The sequence below is a fragment of the Gallinula chloropus genome (assembly GCF_964237585.1).
Source record: "Gallinula chloropus genome assembly, chromosome: 15".
Lineage (NCBI taxonomy): Eukaryota > Metazoa > Chordata > Aves > Gruiformes > Rallidae > Gallinula > Gallinula chloropus.
The window spans coordinates 7520255-7531440 of record NC_140100.1 but is presented as its reverse complement, the minus strand read 5'-3'; the positions used below and the strand labels follow the sequence as shown (position 1 = coordinate 7531440).

The window sequence follows — 11186 nt, the reverse complement described above, 5'->3', positions numbered from 1 at the left end:
CTCAACTCCAGCTTGAGAGACGCTCCCCACTGTATTTACTCTGCCAGTTACAATGCTCAGCAGCTACACTATGATGCCCCTGCTCAGAGGTAAGAAGACAAAAAGGAACACCACAGTTACTCCTACTGAGAGAGCAGTGCTCACAGTACCTCCCAAGAGACAGTCTCCTCTTCCAGCAGGAAGCTGTCAGTGCCCTGTGAAGCACTGCTCTTCACTGGAAAGTACAGCACCAATGGAGGATGTTGCCTCTGTGGGTACCCAGCTGCCCCTTCACGAGCCTTATTCTGCCCCATGCCGAGAAAAATGCCCTACACGTGCCTGATACAGTCAGGTAGTGGTTAGCAACGTGACTTGAAAAACAAAATTAAATAGAATAGAATAAAATAAGAACCTGTTCTGACAGTCACAATGTTCTCCAGATGTCATTTGGGTTTCTGATTCTGGAACAGAGAAGATAGACTGATGATATTGTGAGCTTGTTAGGACTGAGGCTCCAAAAACCTCTTTCAATGCCACAGTTCAGCCACCCTGTGCTGAACATTGGGATTTAAAAAAACCAAGAAGTCCAGCAGAGTTCGCAGGTCACTCCTGCAGGGAGAGCTTGCACTTGCTATAAATCCATTGGTGCTTCCAGTCCCTCTTGCTTTTGGCAAGCTGACTGTCCCATAAGATCTAGCATCAGAGAGTTGAAACTCCTCAGTGCAAAAATACCCCCCCATAAAGTCTTACAAGTCTTCTCCTGGAAAAATTTGGCACCAAGTGGGTGGCTGGCTCCTGTTTGATCTGTGTGTTGGCCTCAAAGGCAGCACCCAGAATGCCATCTGCAAGTACCTGGGCTTCCCTGATGGAGCAGAGAGGTCAGGTTCAGAGCAATGGACAGTGTAGTTGACTGGTGCTGGGACCCCTCTGCTCCTCCTCGAGAATTCACATGCTAGATATAGCAGGAAAGGAAAAGGCATTTTCTTAATGGATTTGTTTTGTTTAAAGTTAACCAGGGCAGTGGAATGGATTGCTCTGGGAGAGCCCAGGCTCCTGAGTGACAGTGACATACAGTGACACCACGAGGCAAGGGTTTCCCTACTCCCTCACTGGGCACCAGACCAGATGACTCCCAAAATGCTGTATTGTACACTGACTCAGCATTCCCTCGTTGTACACTAGTCACAGGCACTGAGGCTCTGCCTCTGCAGCGTCTGACAGCCTGCCGATCCCACCGCAGAAGTGAAGAAGATCTACCACCATCTTCCACAGAGTCCCTCTGGGGAAGAGAAGGGGGAAAAAGGGGGCAGAAGATATTCACCAGCGTTTTCTTGATAAGCTACTCTGATAAAGTTGGCCCCAAGCAGATGGACCCAGTTGCCTGGGTGCTCTCAGGTGCTTGCCTGCAACGCGCTTGCTTTCTCTCGCACATCAGGTACAACAAGGTGAAGGTTTAAATTCAAAAGGGGCTTCCGCTCCAGTGGGCAGGTAAACCAGGTAGGAGGGTGGTCTGGGCTGGAGAAACAGAAGGAGCTGCACTGGATTTTTGGGCAGAACAGCAGGATTGTTCTACGAGGACAGCACAGGGGCACAGCAGTTGGCACATTGTTACGTCTGACTGCACGTGTGGGTTCTGGTTTTTTGCTGTTCCGTTTTAATGCACGCTGCCAGCATCTGGACGAGGTTGGTTGGTGGCGAGGTATTTGGCTCTCATGCTGGAGGTGTACTGAAGGAAGACAAGACAAAGAAAACAAAACAAACAGAAGAGGAGAGTAAGTCAGAATGACTAATGCAAACATGGAACCACAGATTACGACCACTTCCCCAGCACACAGTGGTCTCTATTTACAGCGAGCGTATTGAAGAGCTGCTGCTGGCTTGGTCTGACAAGGAAAGTTTCACAAGCCACACAGCATAGTGAAGTCTGAGTAACATACTGTCAGCCTGCTGCAAGGATGCTGGCCAGGTCAGTGCAGACGGGCTAATGATTCATCCAAGCTCTCTACAGAGAAGGAAAACCAATAGTCACTGAGTTGAAATATGCCTTACTTTGCCTGGGAGAAGAGAGGGAAATGGAAATGATGCAGATGTAAAAACCCACCTCACACCTTCATCCTCTCTTAGTCATGTTGTTGCTTTCAACCACACCAGAAGAGGAGGTTGAAAGGAAAAACGGGTGTACGCTGCATTTCTACATTGCATTTTACGGCAATGAGGCATCAAAAGACTGCATGCATCACAGGTGGGCAGCTTGAAAGAGAAGGCTGGGAGAATGAATCTCTGAACAATTTACACCCAAGAAAGAACAGACCCTGTCAGGCTGGAAACAGGCTGCCATCAAACAAGATAGTATTAGCTAGCAGGTATCAGATGGGTAATAATCCACTGTGGCTTGGGATCCAGCCTGCAGCAGCAGACAAAGACTCCAGCTTGGGGGCGAGAAGATAAAGTCAGAAAGATGAGAGGTTGTTTTGGTTTGGAGGGGTTCTCTTTCTTATTTTCTTTTTTATTCTAAGCAAGGTAATCCAAAACAGCTCCCAGAAGCTACTGAGGTAGCATGTCATTCATACACCATTTGAATAACAAGCTGAAAAGCATGTAACTAATACCCAGCAGTAAGAACAAAAGACTTTCCCTCTTGATGCCAACCTGTTCAACGCCTTCATCACGACCACATTACTGCTGCTGGGATTCTGCTGCCACGATACTAAGAACCAAGCAGCAAGAACAGACATCTTTTCTCCTTTTTATACCAGCTGGAGCTTGAATAATTCCAGAATATCCACATTTTACTTCCCAAGAGTGCCCCTCAGCATACTGACTTTTATCACCTTTAAAACTGGTGATAGCCAGCCACATAAAATAGCCAGTTAAGCTGGCAAAGAGACAACTGAAAGGGAGTTCCACACCAGGAGGCACGATTTATCTTGCCCCCTGGGAAAGAACATTATGAGGCATCTTTAGGCTCCCAAAAGCTCCAGCTATCCAAAGTCGTCTTTGGAGAATTAACAGTATTTTATCAGTTTCCCTTCAAAGACTGACCCAGGCTGAACCTCTGCAGAATAGAAGAGAGAAGCTGGTGCTTTGGCAGAGCTGATCCCACTGGCACAGAATGAAGACACCTGCGGCTTATTTGCACATTCATCTTTAGTGTCTTCCATAACTGGAAAACCTTCTGCAGAACACGGATCTTAATATAAAACTCTGGCCCAGAAATGGCATCTATATTTAGAAGACAAAGGGTACATCTGTTCTCTCCTCTTTTTAAGATGCTATTTTTTTGCAAGTGAGAAGGGAAAAGGTAGAAAATACCAAGCTGAGCCAGCTGAAGGACTACATTCCATATGGTTTATTAAATGTCATGACTGTTTCAGAAATAAAGTTATGGGCATTATTAAAACACAGGAGACTAACTCAATGGGCTCAGAGAGGCTTAGAAGTCAAGGAACTTTCTCACAGACTACGTAGGGCATGTTTTAAGGTAAGCACAGAGCTGAAGCTACCAGCCAAGCATCGTGCTGAGAAGAGGGTCTTAGAAGGAACAATGCATTTGATTGCTCATTTTCTATTTCTATGCTACATGTGACATGTGATAGGAAATGAACATGAACAGGGAACTTCCAGGTGCTAAGGTTCTGTAAGAAGTATTTAGAAAATAATTATCTCAGATCATAGAATGTTAATGTGCATCTTCCTGGACAAGGCATATTGGTTCAGCATGGAACATGCAACATCAACTTTCTTTAGGGCATTAAAAATCAAGAAGGACCACTTGATGAACTGCATTTCAAGGATGTACAGAGTACACTGACCATGGAGGGAGAAGCTGAAAAGAATTCACTTCTTCCTCCAAGAAAACACCCTGCAGTTATTTGTCACTAAAACAAAGCAATCAGGAACATGAGATTTGGACAGTGAAGCACAGGGCATTTTACATTCAAACCTACCTGCAATCCAACACAAGGAACGAATCAAGACTCAGAGAAGTCAGAGTTAGGGCTGATGTTCTCTCCTTAAGTCAGGATTTTTGTGCCTTTGTACCTTCTCCCATTGCAGTCTGAACCAGTTACTCCTCCTGTTTACAGGTATTTTTAATGACCACACGAAGTATGAACGAAACCTGGCAGTAGACAGCCAGCACTTTGCTGCACACCTCTCATAACCAGCACAGCTCTACCAGCGTGCGCTGGATCTTCAGTCACTGCACTAGACTCCGTGTAAGAATTCTGTACTACACGTGCTGCTGATGGTGGCCCCTCATCCAAGCTCTTCAGTGCCTCCTCTGCCAGGAAGCAGAGGAACCATGCTGTGGAATACACAGGTCTCAATGTCTGGACAGGCCAGCAGGTTAAGATGTATCAGCAGACGCTTGCCAGTCACATGGGTATGATACCAAACTGTATTATCCACAGGTAAAATAACCAAGTCTTCAGCTCTTTTTAAAAGTAGTTCTAAAGACTTAACCCTTGAGCACAATTCAGAGCTAAGGAGGGCTCCAACTCCGCTCTGAGGGGCCCTGGACACAGCTGTAAAGCATAGAGTTGCATTTAGTTACCTTTCAAGAGGAGCTTTCATAGAAGGTTAAAGAACAAGCACAGTGCAGTCATTCTTCCAGCACTCTTGCTGGAAGTGCCCACGTGCCTATACACCCTCATCTACCCTTTCTAAAACAGCACAGAGAACAAGTTTCAACCAGTACCTTCACCACTGTCAGCTACCCTAAAAAGAGCACCTAAAAGACTTCTTGTTACCATTTCTGCTGGTGGCTTGTGCTATTTGACACAGCACACCTCTGTCACTTACCAGCCAGCTAGGACAAACACAGCAGATTGAAGAAATAAAAATAAACTTGTGTGCAAAGGAAAAAAATAAATCTCTCCTTCACAAACAGCCTTGTTGAGGGGATAAATTTTCATAGGTAGGGTTTGCCAACACATGCTAGTTCAGTGCTTAACACGTGTAGCCTGTGTACAGAGGAATAACTACTGGTTGCAACCCCCACCCCCCTGAAAAAGAACAACAAACCACTACTGGCAATAATCAGTTAATTTTAGAGCAGAAATTCTACCAACTCCTATGAACTGTGCAGGCCATGAGTACTTCATGGAAGACCACTTACCATATGAAACACTGACTCTAAGTATGAACCATTTACTATTTGTGGTTAAAACCCCACACATATCTCTCTCCAGCTACCCTGACTTTGATTTCCTGCCAGAGCTATTTAGGTAATTCAACACAGACCAAAGCTTCTGCATTCAAGTTCTTAAAAGCTGATCCACCTCTCAAATAGCTAGAGCACAGTAAACACACAGGGTTGGTATCATTACATTAGGAGGCAGGAGATGCGGGGAAACAGCCAATTCCAGCCAGTGGGTTCTGAATTCAAAGGGACTGAAGCTTTCCAAAGCAAAAGAACAGAGCTGCTGTTTGGTTTGTTTGTTTTTAAAGTCTTTGAAAGAATGCAATGCCTTGTTCTTAGCCCTGCAGACAGCCACATGAAACTCTGGGTGTGACCTTAGGTAAGCAGAAGACAGCGCAGACTGAGATCAGGCCATGTTAGAGCCCAGAGGAGGTGTCAAGTCCAGAATGAAGACACCAGAGTTTCCCCACCCCCAAAGCAGTACTTTATTTCATTGAACAGACCCATGTAACGTTACTACAATACCACCTGCATGGATCAACTGGCAGAAAAACCACTGCAAGCTGATGCCCAAGAGTAGCCTTGGCAAGACTTGAGACTGAAGAAAGTCATGACCCTTTCAAGGGCTCTAGCACCATGAAGCATTCATGCACAGGTTTGTTTGCTTCATGCACCATGGCAGGGGGCATCAAGACACCCGATTCAGACAGCACCCTTCCCAGCATGTCACAAAGCAGGCAGACAAATGGCAAGAGGCAGCAAGAAGACAGACCAAGCAGCAACATGAAAGAAAGGAATCCAATGCGAGGCTGACAAATGTCCCAACAACAGCAGAAAAAAAGGGACAGCAGCTTTATGGAACCTGTATTTCTGGGAACACAACGACTACAGGTGTGAGTCAGAAGCAAACAGGCTGTCTTTTCCCAACTGGAACCAACCCCTTCCAGTTACTGTGTGGCTGTGGTTCCCTTGAAGGAGCACACTGTCCTTCATACCAGATGAGTGCGATGAGCCTCATATTCAACCTTATATTCAACTGAGCTAAAAACTACCAGGCCTACTGCAGACTACCTACTCTTTCTGTAGACATGTGGTTTTGTCACAGACCCCTGCAAGGGAAGACTCACTGGCTATCTTGGAGGACATCAGCAGCTACAGCCCAACAGGAATTCAGAGGGTGAAATGGTACTAGTGGGGCCCTGCTCGTAGAGCCTGTGGGAAATGGGTGGGATGAGTCGGACACACACAGAACAAACAGAACAGTAAAAGGTTTTGAAACAGAACGAAACAGATCTTAGTGCTTGTGTTTGGACCTTTGTGGAAGCCTTTTTTAAAACTTGCTCCTTTTTGACTTTAGATGCAAGGATAAAAGGAGAAGCTGCTCACAGATCTAACAGGCAAGGCAGTAACTCTTCTGGACAGGCCACCGTCACCAGCGAGGATCTTCCAACAAATTAAAAATCCTACTGGGGAGCTTAAGGCATGTGGCAGATGGGTACAGGTGGTTTCGGGCACAGGGTGTTATGACCAGTCAAGACAAACAGAACCACAGCAAGGGAAGTCAAAAGGTTGAATTAAGAGACCCAGTCCCAGCTGAAAAGCTGCTGGATTGGTTCTCTTTACTTCTAGAAAAGGGCTTCTTGTGATGGGAGAACTTCTATTTCACGCTCAAGCAGCACTCAGCACTATGTGTTCAAACTGTTCTCAAATGTGGATTCTGAATTGAAGCTGCTGTGGGTTAATTTTTGTGAGGCTTGGGCACCTGTAACCCTCACAATGGGCACCAGAAGCCTTTGCAAGGTTGATACTGCTCCTTGAGTCTGCACCAGAGCACCCTTGGCAGGAGGGGATGGGGTGGGAGGTGCAGAGGGAAGGAATGTGAAGATATAAAAGGCACTGGCCTGGGATAAACAGTGCAGGGATGAAGGGAGTGGTTGGGAGTGGAGAAGGGGTTGAGCAAGAAGGACCTTTTTTCCAGTACCTGTTCCATTTGCGGGCGCTGTTACCAGTATGTCCGTGCACTGTCCGAGGGCTTAAGCTGCCAGCTCATATGGCTGCTACTGTCCATGGCAGCCAAATACAACTGTGATGACGCAAGAAAGAGAGAGAAAAAGAGAGTGCAGCCTCAACGTGCATGAAAAACACAGTGCAAGCAAGTGAAACGCTGTGGTGTGTGTCAGTGACAAGGTGGGCTCTACAACCCTAAGGGAACAGCCCTGAGGCAAGAAGGAGAAAACAGAAGGAATGAGAGAAGGGAAAAAAACAAACAAACAAAAAGCCAGGAAAAGTAACGGACAAACAATGCAGCAGGATCATCACATCTCCAGTTTTCACCATTTGTTCACAGAAAGCTAAATGGAATATAGCAGCTCTGTTCACCCACTGGACATCACCTGTTTGGATGGTTATCCCCCTCCCTTCCCTCCCCAGAAGAGGCAGACACACATGCACTGGTATTCCCTTTTCATCTCTCATCTTCCACAGGTGATGTGCTATGAAAAGTTGCAAGTTCTTCTGCATCCAGTATGGTCTCAGCCACCTGCTCTGGAGAGCTGAGAATGCAAAAACCCCAGAACAGCCCCTTCCCTGCTGCCTGTCAATACGAGTGGAGAGTGTTTATCTTCTCCCCACTGACCATCTACTACCAGTATGATTCTCCAGAAAACACATTCATCCTATACCCTGCTTCTTGTCTGGTCTAGGGAGAAATTCCCCTTGCTGCATGAGCAATGATGCACTCTCCTCCTCCCCCAGCTCCTGTGCTTCCCTATAACCCATACTGATGGCCACCAAGTCAAAAAAAATCTCATCTTTATCTACTCTCAGATACCAGCTTAAGGCACCAGGACTCAGGTCTCCCCTCAGGGTATTAACACAAACAGCTACTGAAGAACCAGGGAACTCTTCTTGCATAACTAAAGCCCCTGTGGACAGGAGCATGCTTCCTCTAAAGCAGAAGAGCTGTAGGGGAAGGGGAAACTGGACCTAGGTCTACAGACACTGGATGGACATGTGCCTTGGCAGTACCAGAGGAACAGTGCCCTTCCTTCAATACCAAATGCCAGCGATAAAGCATTTGCCACACCATACTGGTGTGCAACACCAGTCAGGTCGCTCCCCAAGGACCATCCTGTTGCTGGAGCAGAGAACAATACCAGATCTGGGATCAGAGTACCACCAGGGATCAGGAAGAGACTCTGTGAGGGTTCAAAGAGGTCTGGCCAAGTACAGAGACAAGGATCAACTCTCTGTTCTACTTCCTCTACAGCAAGATGAACTGGTCATTCTGAAGTGAAAACATGAATGTGATGTCCCCTTTTCCACCACAATTTGTATTCCTTCATCCTCCAGTTGCCTCTTCCTCCCCTCCCCATGGATTGGAACCATGCACCACCAAGTGTATTTTCTCTACCTACACCTGAAGACTGGTTGATTATTAAAGCATGCTACTACACATCCTCTGTAACCACACCACCAAGTTAGTGAGCACTGTGATGGCATGTTCTCCAAGTTCTGGTGGAAGTACAGCTTACAGGATCCAGTGAAGGAGGGCAAGTTTCATCTAATTCTTATACGTGAAGGCAAGCCCATGTTTTGTGCAGCATACAGAAACAGCTATCAGGCCACTCCAAATACCAAAACCTTCCATGAAAGTTGTTGGGTTTTTTCCTCCATAGGAAATTAAATACAAAAAAATAGATTCTAAAGAAAGAAAAACAGTTGTGAAAGAAAGATTCTAAAAAAAAATTAAAATCTCAACAAAAAAAAAAAGTAATACAGGTTTCATCCTACCGTCCCTTTAGGGCAGATTAAGGAGAGAGGTTCAGCAATAACTCTGAATTTACTGGTTTAACACGTTTCTTTTTAAACTTGAGGAACCGATGCCACAGACAGCGAGTATACTGCATGCAAGTGAATCACCCCGCTGAAGTCACCCACCGAGATACTCATGCACTTCAGTGGTGGCAGGACTGGGCCCATGGGATTACCAGTGTTAATAGACAAAGTTTTACTCTATGTGCAACATCCAAAGCAGCATAGCAGGGTTTTATTCCCCATGGCAGGTGAGACATGGCTTGTCTATTCAAATTGCTGCCATTTATGGGCCAGATCCTGTGTTTGGCTGCACAATCAGCTCCCTTGAGAGTATACCGGAGTGGTAAAGGTGTGTTCCCCAAAGTTGCTGAAGCAGAGAGGAGCAGTAAAGAGAGACTTACTGAGGGAGGTGGGGACTCCCGGCCAATGAGCGGGGTATTCTCGCAACGGGGGTTCTGGAAATTTGCATTCTGGCTCCTAGGAAAGGAAGACACACATGGTAACAGGGAGGATGCGTCACGCTTCTCTGGGGGAAGGTCTCTGATGGTGACATGGGATGGAGTATAAGCACCCCCAGAACTACCATATCAGGTCAGTCTCCCTCAAAGCTTTCCTTTCAGGCCAGGCAGATCCCCCTTCTTCAGATAAGGGCCCAAAACTAGCATAATTTACCTCGTCTTAAGGACTATCTTCCCACTTTTACTCAGAATGGCCCACACCGAATCACGTCAAGTGATTTAAAAATAGGTCTGTGTGAAAGTCTGCCTCCCTGCAGCGTTAGAACTGTCAAGCTGCAGAAGCAGAGAAAAAATGAGGACAAAGTCTAAGGGGACAAACAAAATGACGTGCCAGCCCCAAAAGACAGGCCCTGAAGGTAATCCAAGTGTGACCAGGGTGAGGCACTTCTGGAGAAAGCTCCGAAGATCCCATCTGGACCAGGTAGCTCCAGACTGCAAGAGATGTCAGAGCTGACTGCATGGAAGGACAGAGCCTGCAGGTTTTGTCTCAGTTCTCAGTCTCTCAGGAGGCTTAAAGTCCTCCAGCAAAACTGCTCTGTCTGCAGAATTAAGTCTTCTGGGGATCAGAACCATTCTGTAAGGAGGCGGCCAGACAATACTTTCCTATTTCTTTTCTCTAGACAGATTTCTAAATCCTGCAGGAAAAAGCTGTTCATATTTATTACTTCTACTGCCTGGTGAGAAGTGCCAGCCTGGCAGCACTGAGCGACAAGAGCAACCGGAGTGAAGCAACCTGGACAAGCCACAATAGAGGCTTCTTGTCGGGATACTCACATGTACTCTGTGACAGGAGCATTGCTGACTGTGTGTGCTGCGGCTGGAATGCTGGTCTCACTGCCATAACTACTCCCACAGCTATAGAGGCTGGGCATGTGCACTCTGTAAAGATTATCGTGTGTTTGTCTACTCCCTTGAGCAGCTGATTCTTCTTCCCCATCATCATCTGAGCTTCTGCAAGAAGGAGAAAAAGTTCCTCCTAGAACCCTACAATTACCCCACGTGCGGGGTTTGCAGGAAACCATGGTAATCCTAGGAACCACCCCACCATCTTCCACACCTCCACATTTATACCCATTTGGGATGCCTCAGGGTGGCAGTGTCAAACACAGCCTACACCACAGTGACTCAGACCTCCCACAGATACCATCTGGACTTTGACACTGCCTGATCCCCTCCGGTCTCCCTACAGTCTTCTCTCAGGGCTTGGCAGACGGTTCTGCACCTGCCCAGCCAGACAACTGGACACACATCCCAAAATACACAGGGGGAAAAATAAAAAAAATTTAAAAAGGGAGGCAGGTTGTGAGGATGTGGTGCCACACACCCCACAGAAAGCCTCCTTCAGAGCTGCAATCTGTCATTCCACTTCTTGTGGCCATGTCCCAAGAGCTTTTATGGTTAAGTCTCTGCAGACTTTTCTGAAGTCCCATTCTGGTTACAAAGGGTCTCTTCAGCTTCTAGAAAATTCTCAGAAATGTTTACAGAGAATAACTTCCATCTAAAGGCTTTCTTCTCTCAAAATCACTAGGATTTTAGATCCGGTTTAGGGCAGAGCAAAGCTGCTTGCCAGCTTGTTTCTTCCCCCCCTTTCCCACAGCAATCCTGCCCCTCCTATGTATTATACACTGCTCTTGTGTCCCCCTCGTTACAGGATGAAGCACCAAGGTTTGAAATGCCTTTCAGCAACGCTCAGCAAGGCTAGCAAACGGCTTTCCAGGAAGCAGGTTGGT

The 11186-nt window shown here is 46.6% G+C and overlaps 1 protein-coding gene across 1 annotated transcript in view; it reads right to left on the bottom strand.

Moving 5' to 3' along the window:
- Nucleotides 1–1633: 1633 nt before the first annotated feature.
- The window catches only part of TTYH3 (tweety family member 3), a gene marked incomplete at both ends in the record, with an annotated part of 71057 nt that continues 61504 nt past the window's right edge, over nt 1634–11186 (bottom strand). The window contains 3 exons of the mRNA XM_084271187.1: nt 1634–1705; nt 9340–9415; nt 10231–10407. Of these exons, the coding sequence (XP_084127313.1) occupies nt 1634–1705; nt 9340–9415; nt 10231–10407 (325 nt within the window). The remainder of the gene's footprint in view (nt 1706–9339; nt 9416–10230; nt 10408–11186) is intronic.